We start from the raw sequence: 14,199 nt of genomic DNA on the forward strand, positions 1-14,199 counted from the left end.
TACAACAGAATGAGGAAATTACTGAACAATATCATTAATGTCACATGAAAGTAGAATTTTGCTGAAGATCTTTCAAAAGTGGTTGCAACAGTAAATTGACAGTGAACTGCCAGAAATTCAGACCGGATTCAGAAGAGGACATGGAACCAGGGATATCATTGCTGATGTCAGATGGATCTTGGCTGAAAGCAGAGAATGCCAGAAAGATGTTTACCTGTGTTTTATTGACTATGCAAAGGCATTTGACTGTGTGGATCATAACAAATTATGGATAACATTGTGGAGCATGGGAATTCCGGAACACTTAATTGTGCTCATGAGGAACCTGTACACAGACCAACAGGCAGTTGTTCAGATAGAACAAGGGGATACTGTGTGGTTTAAAATCAGGAAAGGTGTGTGTCAGGGTTGTATCCTTTCACCATACTTATCCAATCTATATGCTGAGCAAATAATCTGAGATGCTGGACTATATGAAGAAGAACATGGCATCAGAATTGGAGGAAGATTCATTAACAACCTGTGATATGCAGATGACACAACATTGCTTGCTGAAAGTGAAGAGGTCTTGAAGCACGTACTGATGAAAATCAAAGACCGCAGCCTCCAGTATGGCGTACACTCAACATAAAACAACTGGACCAGTGAGCAACATCATGATAAACGGAGAAAAGATTGAAGTTGTCAAGGGTTTCATTTTACTTGGATCCACAATCAACAGCCATGGAAGCAGCAGTCAAGAAATCAAACAGTGCGTTGCATTGGGCAAATCTGCTGCAAACGACTCTTTAAGGTGTTGAAAATCAAAGACGTCGCCTTGAAGACTAAGGTGCTCCTCACCCAAGCCATGATGTTCTCAATCACCTTACGTGCATGCAAAAGCTGGACAATGAATAAGAAAGACCGAAGAATTGACTCCTTTGAATTGTGGTGTTGGCCAAGAATATCGAATGTATGAGTCGGAATCAACTCGATGGCAACGGGTTTGTTTTGTTTTGTTTTTTTATGGACTGCCAAAAGAAAGAACAAATCGGTCTCAGAAGAAGTACAGCCAGAATAGTCCTTAGAAGTGAGAATGATGAGACTCTGTCTTCTGTATTTTGGACATGTTATTAGAAAGGACCAGTCCCCTGGAGAAGGACGTCATCCTTGGTAAAGCAGAGGGTCATCAAAAGAGAGGAAGACCCTCAACAAGATGGATTGACACAGTGGCTGCAAAGATGGGCTCAAGCATAGCAATGATTGGCAGATGGTGTAGGACTGTCAGTGTTTCGTTCTGTTGTACATGGGGTCACTATAAGCCAGAATTGCCTCAATGTCACCTAACAGCAACAAAGGCTGTAGGCAATAGGAAGCTGTTGAAGGTAGTAGAGCAGAGGAGTAACTGGACAAAGATTACTCTGGGGCTGAACAAACACTGGAGGTGGGGAAAGTCCTCCTGGCAACTTCTTGTATGACCTCAGGGTCCCCAGATCCAGGCCTGGGATATGACACCCCATCCCTCTGCCTCTCCCTGGCCCTGCCCCCATCTCCTGCCCCCTGGGCCCCAAACACTGTTCTCTCGCTAACTTCATGTTTTTCAAAGTGTGGTCCCAGCCTCCCACCCCCATCATCAGAATCACCTAGGGGAGGGAGTGCTTCTCAAAAATGCAGATTCCCAGACTCTCCATACTCTTCAAATCAGAACTGACCCTACGGGCAATGGGTAAGCAATAATATCATGGCATCGCAGGTTTGATATGTTAATTTATGCTTTTTTAATGTCAATTTAAGTGTTAAAACCGTTTGTCACTGTCCACTGGTGTTCTGACCCTGAGGGTAAGCATGTGGCCAGGCCCAAGGAGAAGCTCTTCTAGGGAAATGCTGTCGGAGGAGTACTGGCTGTGCCAGACCTGTGCTAGGCTCAGTGTGTAGAGTCCTCCTGGGGCTTTTCCACAGCCCTCCAGCGGAGAAGTCCCCCTCCCATCTAGCCTAAATCTCACGCCTTTCCTCCTGCTGATGGAAAGTGGCTGGTCTTGGTCCTTCATACCCACCAGGCTCCCTAGAGGAGGCTCTGGGGCTGGTGTAGGTGACTCTGGCCCCTCACCCCTGCCGGGGGGCATCTGGAGGGGCAGGGGTGGCCCATTCAAGTAGGGTGGGGGGTTGGCCAGCCACCTCGCCTCCCCCTCCCATGCAGGTCTTCTCTTCTGAGCACCCTTCTTTCCTTCCATCCATCCGTTTGTCCATCCACGCTCTCCCAGGCTCCCTTCTCCCTTGTTTCAGAGGCCTCCAGCTGCCACCTCCCCTGAAACAAAAGGAGAAGTCAGACACATGGGCCTCTGGATGGACAGACGGAGGGAATGAATGGATGAGGGGGTGAATGAATGAATGCTGGGGGAGTTGGCAGAGAGCAGGAAGAAGAGGGAGACTCACCCCCAGCCCCTCAGCGTCACCCCGATTCCTGGCTCCTGTACTGCATCTGCCCCCACACTGCCCCAGCGCCCAGCCATGGCCCCCTCACTCCAGGAGCTGCGGGGGGGGCCCTGTGCGTGCTGGCTGAGATCCTGCCTCCTTCCAGAGGTGCAAGGAGGAAGATGGGGGATGACACCCCATCCTCGGTGTTCTCCGTGGCCTCTGGAGGGTCTCTTTGTGGTAACAGCCTCTCTAGTCTTTGCCTGCCTGAGCAACTGCTGCCAGGTCAGTGGGCTCTAGTCGCTGTCCTGTCCACCGAGAACTTGCCCTGTCAACTTGGACAAGCCTCAGGCTCTGCCCCCTGCCAGCCCCAACAGCAGAGGAAGTGGCTGCCCTGCACTGTCCCAGGGTGACCCTGAGTACCATGGGCGCCATGAGAGACAGCATGCCCTGCTCTGAAGGCCAGCACACTGGCCACACCAGGTAGCACCCTCCTCCTCATGCTGTCATTATGATCACTATGGACCCCATCATCTCCCACGCTGCCTCCGACAGACTCGAGCTCCAGCGGCTGTCTGTCCATGCTCCAGGCCACAGTGGGTGACCCCAGCCCCAGAGTTCACTGTGACCAACATAGGCCTAATGAGGTTCATAGCCTTGCAGACATGGTAGTGAGCAGCCCTGGAACACTGAGGCCCACGGTCTAAGGAGCCTGTGTCCTGGCTGGAACAGGGTACGCCACCGCCCACAGGCCTGACTCCTATTTGCTCACTACAGAACCCATCACAGGGCTGGCAAAGAGTAAACCAGGTGCAGATGAATGGACTCCAACTCACAGTGACCCCACGTGAGTCAGAGCAGAACTATGCACCGTAGGGTTTCCAATGGCTGCCTTTTCAGTAGTAGATTGCCAGACCTTTCTTCCTAGGCACCTGTAGGTAGATTCAAACCTCCAATCTTTTAGTTAGCAGTCGAGCATACGTTAACAATTTACACCACCCAGACCCTCCATAATTATTTGTTGATGACTGAACAAATGAATAAATGAATATCCTGTCTACTGTATGCCTTTCTGGAGGCCTGAAATGAAGGAAGAGCTGATTCTGCTCCCCCTCCACCCAGCCACGACCCCTGTACTCCAGGAGCTATCCCATCCTCCTAGTTCCAACCTCACTCCTGATGCGAGACTGGGACGAAAGGCAGCACATACTTCTTCAACACAGCTGCAGTGATGGGCAGGCTGTCCCAGCCCAAGGGGGCTGGAATCTCTGGGGCCTGGCTCCTCCAGGGAGGCCCCACCCCTCTCTCCTCTGCCCATCCACCAGGGACCCTGCTTAGCAAACCCACTTATCCAGCTGCCAAGGGGAAGGTGGGAGCTCTTTCTGGGTGTTCCAGCAGGCAGGGGGCCCACCAAGTTGGCCTCAGGACTGTTTCTCTTGCTAGAAACTGGAAGCACTAGGCCCCCCATAGTGTCTCTCCCCAGCGTCCAGGAAGGGCCTCCACCAGCCACCGGGCTCTGGCAGCTGGGATGGTTGACCAGAGGCCAGGCTGTCGAGAGTAGGGCTCTCTCAGCTCCACGTCAGGGGTCCCCACTGGGCCCCCTAAGTGAGTCCAGGCCCAGCCAAGGATAGCCCCACTGGTCATACCCACTCAGACCAGAGGACACCAGACAACCCACCCTGAGATACACACAAGGACCCACTAGTGCATCACTTACTGGTCTGCACGTCACATGTCACAGGGGAGTCAGGCTCCTGGATGGGGAGAAAAGGAAAAGGAAGACAAAAACCCCTGCCACAGCTTCATCACCAGCCTCAGCCACCCTCACCCATCCCCCCGCCCCCGCCCCATACACCAGGGGCCAGAGGGCTTCCCTAGCCCCCTCCTGGGATGCCCTGCGAGGTCCTGTTGCATCAGGTTGGGCTCTTCTCTGCCTCCGCTCTCCTGCCGCAGGGGCCCCCTCTCCTCCAGCCACCTTTGCTTAGCTGGGCCCTGCCTGGGAGCCCCTCCCCTCTGCTCCCCAGGTATGAAAGGCCTCCTCCCTTCCTTCATTGGGGGCTTGCTCCTCCACAAAGGCGCCCCTTCAGCACCACGCTCTCCCCACCCCACTTTTGTCCTCCACGGCCCTCCTTCCCCCATTGACTGAGTTTTCCTGCCACCAGGCCTCCACCTCTTCTTGGAAGATTCTGAACTGCTCTCCCTCTGCCACTTGGAGAGGACGCATGAACAGGAGTCTGAGGGCTCAGCCTGCAGGAAGGGGCTCCTGAAGCCCCTGCCCTCCTCCCATTGCAACCCCCGCCCCGCACTTCATGCTGGCCCAGCCCTGGAAGAGGGGCAAGTGGCCCACCTGTCTGGGCCTCAGCTGTCTCACAAAAGGGGGAGGAGGGTCCTGCTGTGCCCAGAGCCAATGAGGGGATTGATGGCGAGGGAGTGGGGGGACTTTGAGAGCCTGAGTCTTAGCCAGGTGAGGAAAGAGGGGTGGCCTCAGAGAGTCACAGCATGGGCACCTGCAAAAAGGAGCCAGGCCGGGGCTTACATGACCCAGAAGACAAGATCCTCCTCTCTCCTGTTCCTGGATATCTTCATTCCTTTCCTGCATTCTCACAACCCTGGGCCCATTACTTAGGTGGAAAAATTGAGGTCCCCAGAGGGCCAGGGCCAGGACAAGGTGACATAGCCAGAGCTAAAACCCAAGCCTCTCATCTCCCAGCTACAGCTCCAGGTACATCTGTGAAGAAGCCCAACTGTCCCCAAGGGGAGAATGGTCAGGCCCCAGGACCCAGTGTCAGAGCCCTGGGTTCCCAGGAGGGCACACAGGCACCGCTAGCTTCCTGGGAGCTCCACTCCTTTCCAGAACATTCCAGGTGCTCTTGCCTCTGGATTTTCTACATGCTGATCTCTGCCTAAAAGGCCCTTCCTACACCATGCCCTTCGCTTTCACCCTCCTCCTTCCTACCCCTCCTTCAGGTCTCAGATTGGAGGCTACCTCCACTGGAAAGCCTTCCTTGATGCCCCTGGAGGCTTCTTCTCTAAGCTCCATATCCTCTCCAAGACAGGGCAGGGCCAGCCCACCTGAGCCCTATGCTCAGAGAGCATGTGTGCCTCAGAGAGCATGTGTGGAATGAATGCCTGAGGAGCAGACAGGAGGCTAGGTGGGCTGGGCTCCCGCTGGCAGGCTCCCTTCCTGCTGTGCACCACCCCCACCCCCAGGGTCACAGGGTGACCATCCCTCCTCCCCTGCACTCCCAAGGCCCTTCCCACCACCACCACCACATCGCAGGCCCCCAGCTCCCCAGCCCCACACTGACCTGTTCCCTGGCCTTCCCATGGATCACCGGCTGCGGCAGGGCCTTTTCCAGCCTGTGCAGGAGCCACGCCACCAACCTGCGGTGGGAGAGAGAGGAAGCTGAGGCCAGAGGCATCCCTCCCAAGGCCAACAGCAAGCTGGTCAGAGGCAGACAAGAACCCACGTCTCCAGCCTCAAAGACCAGCACCACCGCTACCAGGCAAGCCTCTGACTGCTGCTCAGACCCAGCCAAAGGCTCAGGTTCCCCTCTCACTGTGGGGAATACCTATCCGAATTGTGGAATCTCTGGGTGGTGCAAACCGTTAATGCCCTTGGCTGCTAACTGAAATGTTGGAAGTTTGAGCCCACTTAGAAGCACTTCAGAAGAAAGGCCTGGCAATCTACTTGCAAAAATCAGCCAATGAAAACCTTAGGGAGTGCAGTTCTACTGTGACACAAAGGGGGTCACCATGAGTCGGAACTGACTTGCCAGCAACTGGTTTTCATTCCAACTGTAAATGTTAGTATCCTTTGGCTCTACAACTCCATTTCTGGCCATTCATCCTACAGGTTTACTTGTACATGAGCCAAATGGTGCGTGTAAAAGCTTATCGATCGCAGCAAAGGAGTGAAAACAAACCTAAATGTCCACCAAATGGTTAAATCAAAGCTGATCCATTCATATGATAGAGTATCATGCAGCTACTGGAAGAATGAAGTAGATCTATACGTGTGAAATGGAACCATCTCTAAGATATATTTTTAAGTGCAGAAAGCAAGATGCAGGACAGTACCTATAGCTTGCTACCGTCCAGTATGTGTTTAAAGGGAAATACATGCTCGTATGTGTAATTTTGTTTATGTGTACAGAGAACCAGCAAAGGACAAGAGGCTGCTAACGAGGTTGCCCTGGGGATCGGCCCTATAAAGCTGCTGGAATTTTCCCCAGGTGCATGTGTTACTTCTGTAATTTAAAAACTTCTGTGAAGGTTGGGTGTTGTCTGGGGCAGCCCGCATCCTGCTCCCTGTGGAGGCGTGGCATTCAGGTGACTCACCTGGCAGGGTCCCCGGGTGGCGGCAGGGAGGAGGCCTGGAAGCTGGGCAGAGGCTCTGGAGTCGGCTCCTCCTGCGGTTCCTGGGGGCTGGGGGTGGGAGGGGAGGGGCTCTCTGGGGCCTGCAGCACAGGCTCCGTTTCCAAGGGGGCTCCTGGAGGCTCTATGGTAGCAGGGAGAGCAGGAGGTGATCAATTCCACAGCTTGGTTTCACGCAGCCCCTCAAGGGCATGGGGACTAGATCTGAGGCGCCAACACAGTTAAGTAGGGAGCCCCTTGGAACCAACCCCAACCACCCCCATCATCAGACAGATGTGGAAACTGAGGCCCAGGGAGGGGAGAGTTTCACAAGTCTGTCCCAGGTCTCTGGTTTCCCAGCCTGAGCTGGGAATGGGGTTCCAGTGTCCCCCCAACAACCTGCCCTTGGGAAGACCCAAATGTTTCCCTAGCCTGGGTAAGGGCTGAGGTCTGTCTGTCCTGCCCAGACTCCCCCAGACTCCAGTTTCTCCCCCAGCCCAGCCCAGGACCCTCCCAGGCAGCCCCTTCCCAGGCTCCCCTCCCTGTACCTAGATCCAAGGCAGCATCTGCAGGCTCGTCTCTCCAGCTCTGGATCATAAACAGGAGTCAGGCCACGGATCAAAGCAAGCCCTGTGCTCTCCCTCCCCTGGACAGCTCAGCCCTGGCCAGGACAGGTGGCAGGGGGCTCTATCCCTCCATGACCCCCCACCCCAAAGTCATTTCTCCCCAGACAGACAGACCTTAGCCCTCAAGGCCCCTCCAAGGAGGAACACACCCCACTCTGTGAGTCCTGGAATTGCAGATAGCCTCCCAGGGAAGGCAGGTCCTTCCTGGGGCCCCAGAAAACCCTCCCAGTGGTCAGCTGCCTGCTCCCTCTTCTCCCCAACTCACCTCGGAGGTTTTTGGGGGCTGAGGCAGCACTTTCTCCAGATTCTGCTCGAACCACCTAAGCAGCCAGGACCCAGGCCTGTGGAGGGGCTAGGGGTCAGCCGAGTGACCTGGTGGAGTGGGCCCACACCCCTGGAGCCCAGGCCTAGAGCAGCCCTTCCTCATCCCTGGCTTCCATTCTGCCCAGTGGGGCCTGGGAGTGAATGCCCTCTAATGCCCCAAGGTGATGGGGGAGCTTCGGCCGCTCTCAAATTCTGACCCAGGGCTTGGCCAGGCTCTGGAACCAGCCACAGCCTCCTGGGGCAGCAGGTTGGATGGGGGCTGCTTGGGAACCTGAGTGCAGCACAGAGGCTTCTTGCGACAGGGACAGAGAGGAACGGTTTCAAGAGCATGAGACCAGGCAGTCACACAAGACCCCACGCTTGGAGGGGACCTGGCTTTCCATAAAAAAAAAATACTGCTCTGCTATTGAAGTCTTGAAATCTTTCACAACTTTTTAACACGGGGCCTGAGCTCCACAAATTAGTAGCTGGTCCTGGGACTACATGGTGGGTCCCTGACCCTTCTGCCCTCCAGGGAGCCCCACTCTCTTCAGTGAAGCTCTTCTCTTGGGTCTGGCTCAAAAGAAAGCCGGCAAGTCCTCTGGGTGCCCTCATCCTAAACTGTTTGATGGCCCCAAGTGTCAGCCGAGCGGCCATGGGGACCCCGGACTGGGCAGCCTCCAGGAAGCAAAAGAAATAGAGAGTGAGCTGGAGCAATGAATGAATGTGGATTGCGTATATTCATTCATGCATGCATTTGCTCATCCCACGTGTGCTGAGCCCCTACTCTACGGCAGGCACTGCACTGGGCATCAGGCATTCAACAGTGGCCAAGTCAAAAGCCCCTGCCCTCAACGACCCAGCAGTCTGGTGAATGAATGAATGAAGACAAGTGCATGACCCTGGATTTCCAGTGAAGATCGCAAACAGAGCCTTAGGGCTTGTGTTCTGGAAAGTTTTCAATTAGTTGGCAATGTGTAAAAATTGAGGATTCTACATAAAAACCTATATTTCTAACTTCTCTTGAAAAACTGGAGGATCTGGCCACCCTGGGCTGACCCTTCTGCAGGCCCCCCCCCCGCCCTGTGGCAGGGCACACGCTCCCCAGTTTGCCACAGTCCCCCTGCCTGCCACCCTCACTGGCCAGGCAGCATCCCCCTCCACCAGCTCTAAAAGTCAGAAGTTGTCGTCAACTGTGAGGCCAACACAAGTACCTTGTGCCCCCCACAGTGGTCCGGGACCTGCCTCAGGACTCCACACAGAGCCCACCTCCATGAAACCCCTCTGCGAGGTGCTCATCCATGCCTTTTCTCATTCTGGGAGATCTGCCACCAGGATCTCCCAGAAGTCAGCACAACAAACCATAGGCAGGAAAGAGCCCATCATCCCCATTTCACGGATGAGAAAAATGAGGTCCAGAATACGCCAGATGCATGTCCAAGGCTACACTGAGTTGGCAGAAGACTCTGCTCCTAAACCCAAAACCCTCGGCCCTGGGCACATTCCTCTTCCTACCACACGCACTACAGACAAGGCTTGGGGACTCGCAAACCAGTGCTTAGTGATGGAGACTCACCCTGTGTCTTGGGCCCTGGGGGCCTCACTGGGTTCATCTGCATACCCTGTGGAGTCAGAAAATTAAGGTGGTCAGCAGCAGGAAGCCTGCCAGAGCACCCCCACCCCACCCTACCCCACCCAATCTGCCTGGAGCAGGCAGCAAGAACGCAGCACAAACCCGGCTTCAAAGCCAGGCCCAGACAGATAAGAAGCTCTGGCCCCTTTGGACCCCCCCGCCAGGGCTGGGTCCATCCCAACAGCACCCTCATTCCTCACCCCCAAAAAGCCATCTTGCCTCCTGGCCTTACCTGGGCCCCCAGTGCTGCAGTGCCCAAGCATCTGTGCTCCAGCCTGCGAGGACAGACAGACAGACAGACATGGGCCAAACCAGGGTCTCAAGCTCAGGCTGCGTGGGCTCCCGCCAGCCCCTCTCCCACCTGACCTTTACTCAGCTCCCTGCCCCAGTACCTGAGCAGGGTCCTTCAAGCTAGCAGTGGCATTCTGGGCTGCCCCGCCACTGTAGACGGGCTGCGGGACGACTTTCTCCATCCCTTTCCTTAGCCAGGTCAGCACCCAGCTGCGGGGACTGCAGTGGACAGAGATACTTGCCTGCCTTGACCTCCCTTCACCCTCCCCTGACCCTCCCTGGTCCAAGTCCACAGCATCCTAAAGAACTGGGTTTGAACCCCAGACCACCTCTGCTGTGACACCTTGGGCACGTCACCTCTCCCCTGAACCTTGTTGTGTCCCTCTCAGGAAAATGGGGGCATCAACCCATGAGGTCAGAGCTGCCTGGTGCCATTCCAAGCCCAGCCCACTCAGTGCATGATACAGAGCAGCTGAGTGCTCTCTGTAATCCCCTGCCACCCCGATCACAGCCCAGGGGCACCCTGCCCCGCTGTCCACACACCCTGTTCCCCAGGAGGGCTGAAGGCTTCTTGGGGGTGTTTCCCTTGTGGCTAAAGCTGATCAGCCTTAATCTGAGGGTCACAGACAAGACTAGCCCCAGCCTAAGACGTGCTTGGTTTTGACACGTACTGTGGTCTGACATGTTTGAGCCACCTGAGAGATGTCATGTAAAGACGGGGGTTTCTGGCTTGTTGGGAAAATCAGAAGCTTTGGCTTCACATCATACCTGTGTTTCACATAAGCCCTGAGAAGCTTCTGGAAGACCAGAAGACCTCCACCCTCTGCCTGAAGCTCCCTTTAGCCAATTCCCAGGGTGCTCCAGTGTCTTCAGCGGGTAATGACCACAGACCTGAGGGCAGTATGCTTCCCCCCTACCATGGATCCTCAGTAGGTTAGGGCTGGAACTGAGCTGAGGAAAGGGCTGTGCTGTACCTGTTCACTTCTGGAACCACAGCAACCTGGGCTTGGAGGGAAGTGGGCAGGTTAAGGGCGGCCTCCTGGGTCTCTGGAAAAGAATCCCTTATACCTTAGGTCTGGGGCCTCAGAGAGAGCCGGATTCTACCCTGCTGGGGAGGTTAAGTCAGAGGCAGGGGAGAAGAGGAGAATTCCAAGTGGGCCCAAAGGCCAGGTTCCAGCTCAGTTCAGTCCCAGGAGCCCACCCTTAGCTTCTCTGAGCCTCAGTTTTCTTATCTGTGAAATGGGCCTGAGAGCTGCTGGGAGGCTCTGAGGGGAGAACACAGACCCCTGCCCTGCCAGCCTGGGCTTCCAGCACTCACCCTCAGGGCTTGGGCCGGCTGTGGCCACTTCCTCCTCCTTGAATGGCTCCTCGGGTGGCTGGAGGGTTCAAACAGGACCATGTAAGCCCTCAGTAAGACCTCTTGGTTCAGGCAGGGATAGCCCCTGACTTACTTAGGAGGGATTCCCACCACCACCACCCCCCACCTCCCACCCCCAGAAACACACAGCTCTATTCTCACACTCATTTGTCTTTGTAAATCCTGGTGGCCTCGCCTTCAAACTGGGACACTCCCTTCCTCCCAGTCCCAGGGTCCCTCATCCAGGGCTAATGCCCTCCCCCTCCCAAGGTGCCCCCCATGCCCCACCCAGGCAGCCCCTTAGCCTTTCAGACCTATCACATTTCCAGGGAGCTTCAGTGGCCTTCTGGAAGGGGGGAAGAACAGTTGGGGAGAGTTTTGAAGACTTGGGCAAACTGAGGGGAAGAGGGAACCAGGTGTCTCCTTTGCCTCCTGGGCCAAGCCTTTCACTCCCTTCTAGTAGCCAGGAGGAGTTCGGCCTCTACCAGCTGCCCCTCTCTGCAGTTACACTTGCTGCTACTGGGTGCACATATGTACATATACACACTCACATACACGCACATATACAGACAAGCATACACATGCGTATGTGCACAGACACAAATCTGGGCATACTCACTCTAACCTACATTTACATGCCTGCACAGGAACACAAACACGAGCATATACACGCATACACATGCATATACACACAGACACACAAACCTGTGCCTATATATCCATGTATACATGTACAGGCAGAAAAATATGCGTGTGCACACATATACACATGCACAGACACAAATACATGTACACATACATTACACACACATGTGCATACAGGCCCCAACACATATACATGTGCACACAGGCATGGGCAAGGATATGTGTGTGTGTATATATATATACACACACATGCATACATGCAAAGATGCACACACATGTATATACCTGCATGCACACATAGAAACACAAGCAATTGCATATGCACACACATACACACCTGTGCATATACACAGACACAGGACTATGTGTACACACATGCCTGCATTTATATGCACCATCACACATACATGTGCATATACACAAACACGTGCATACATGCACAGATACAGAATATGTGGATGTACATGCCTGCAGAGGCATGAAAATATGCAGACACATGCATGTACACACAGACGTGTGAGTACACATGCATACATGTGAATACATTCACAGACTGAAATATACGCATACACACACACTTATGCACACTGGCACACTACACACAGCATGAAACCACAAACACATTCATGCATGTGCAGATACTTATAAATGTATGTGTGTACACACGTAGGTGCACCCACACATATACATGTGCACATGTGTAAGCCTGCACACCTAATCTGCATGCATACGCACACATACGCACGCAGACCTACCACCAAGGATATGAGGCACACAGATATACATGCACATGTGTGCCTGTGCAAACACAGACATATGTGCACAAGCCTTATACCTGAGCATTCCACCGTTTCCTAAACACAGCCTGCACCACCCCCATAATGGCCTTTCCTTAGCCAGGAATGCCTTCCCCCCATCTCTTCCAGTTAAAATTCTGCCCAGACCCCTGTGTCTAGGAAACACTTGTCCACCGGTGTCCAATCTCCAAAGTTTAGATGACTCTCTCCCTCCTCTGAGGCTTCCCTTATTCTCAGTCTTGCATGCCTATTTAGCTCCCCCAGGAGGGTACAGCTGAGGCCAATGTTGTAGCTCACCACATCCCCTCATCACCCTTGGTCTCCTGGTGGAATGAGCTGATTGGGTACTGTTTGCTGACTCCTAGAGGCAATCCCTTAGTCACCTTTATACACTCAGCACTAAGCATAGAGCCTGGCATCAATGAGGAACTAAATAAAAATCTGTGACTGAGCTGCTGAATTAGTTGTGATCAGGCTCCTGAATGAATGAGGCACAGAACTGGCAAGTTCTCATGCACCTGAAGGAAAGTTGTAAAGCAAAGCTGCTCAAAGTGTAGCCCATAGACCAGTGCCAGTCTTCAAGTGTTACTGGTCTACAATGACTAAGTCGAGTCATTGCTTCCTTCATGGAGAAAGCCTTCCTACAAAGTATTTATCTGGATTTTTACAGATAAACATCCATTGAACCAAGCAGTGTGCTTAGTTACATTAGTAGATTTACATTCTGGTGCAAGCTTCTAATCTCATCATAGACTGGTTACAAACAGTTCCTGAACAGGCTACTTTGAGTGGCACTGTTCGAGACTCTAGAGGTCAGTAAACAGTGACCGACCGGCCGGCCGGATCTGGCAAAACAGTTTTTTTGGAATATAGTCATGCTCATTCTTTACATATTTTCTAAGACTGCTTTCACTCTACAATGACAGAGTTGAGTAATTAACGGGGACAGTATGGCCCGTAAAGCCTAAAGTATTTATCTGGATTTTTACAGAGAAACAATTAGTCGTGGGCAAGTCTTGTCCACTCTCTGGGCCTGTTTTCTCATTTGCACAGCAAGGCCACTAGACCAGGAGACCTCTACGTTTCCTTCTGGCTCCAACAATTTCTCGGCAGTGGAAGGTCCACGGGGGGCAGGTGGCCCAAGATCCTCCTTGCCCTTTTCTTCTCACCAAGGGCTCATCCTGTAGTTCAGTCTCCTCAGGGGCCGTATCGGGCTCCAGCTCTGTCTCTGGTTCCAGTTCTGGCTCCGGCTCTGGCTCTGGCCCTGCCTGCTGCTCCTGCTCCTGCGCCTGCTCCTGCTCCAAGTCTGGCTCCGGCTCCGGCTCCGGCTCCGGCTCCGGCTCCGCCCCCTCCTCTTCCTCCATGTTGGTCTTCTGAGGGGTCACTGGAGGCTGAGGCAGCACTTTCTGGACCCAGCTCAACATCCTGATACCTATAAAGGACAGAGTCCTTAGACCTCCCCAGAGTGCTCACAGCTGCTCCCACCATTTATGGCTGCTGACCAAATGGTCGGCAGTTTGAATCCACCAGCCTCTCCTTGGAAACCCTATGGGGCAGTTCTACTCTATCCTATAGGGTCGCTATGAGTGGGAATCAACTCGACAGCAACGGTTTTTGTGTATGTGTGTATGTGTGTGTGGGTTATACATTTCCCTTTTCTCTCATCTTTAGAAAGACTTTTGCAATTATACCTCCAAGTATGTACCCTATAGAAATACTCAAGCTCATACGCATATATGTATAAACAGGTTGGTTTCAAAAGTGTTACAGCAAAAAGTAAAAGATACCCAAATATCCACC

The 14,199-nt window shown here is 53.6% G+C and overlaps 1 protein-coding gene across 1 annotated transcript in view; it reads right to left on the minus strand.

The window, feature by feature from the left end:
- Nucleotides 1-13,823, minus strand: part of CNGB1 (cyclic nucleotide gated channel subunit beta 1) — a 61,148-nt gene extending 47,325 nt beyond the window's left edge. The window contains exons 1-11 of the mRNA XM_049864747.1: nucleotides 13,668-13,823; nucleotides 10,919-10,976; nucleotides 10,575-10,647; nucleotides 9,702-9,819; nucleotides 9,542-9,584; nucleotides 9,253-9,298; nucleotides 7,639-7,714; nucleotides 7,296-7,335; nucleotides 6,733-6,892; nucleotides 5,700-5,775; nucleotides 4,109-4,145 (exon numbers count right to left, since the gene is read on the minus strand). Coding sequence (XP_049720704.1) covers nucleotides 4,109-4,145; nucleotides 5,700-5,775; nucleotides 6,733-6,892; nucleotides 7,296-7,335; nucleotides 7,639-7,714; nucleotides 9,253-9,298; nucleotides 9,542-9,584; nucleotides 9,702-9,819; nucleotides 10,575-10,647; nucleotides 10,919-10,976; nucleotides 13,668-13,823 — 883 coding nt within the window. The remainder of the gene's footprint in view (nucleotides 1-4,108; nucleotides 4,146-5,699; nucleotides 5,776-6,732; nucleotides 6,893-7,295; nucleotides 7,336-7,638; nucleotides 7,715-9,252; nucleotides 9,299-9,541; nucleotides 9,585-9,701; nucleotides 9,820-10,574; nucleotides 10,648-10,918; nucleotides 10,977-13,667) is intronic.
- Between the last annotated feature and the right edge of the window lie 376 nt (nucleotides 13,824-14,199).

This window comes from Elephas maximus, chromosome 21, assembly GCF_024166365.1.
Source record: "Elephas maximus indicus isolate mEleMax1 chromosome 21, mEleMax1 primary haplotype, whole genome shotgun sequence".
Lineage (NCBI taxonomy): Eukaryota > Metazoa > Chordata > Mammalia > Proboscidea > Elephantidae > Elephas > Elephas maximus.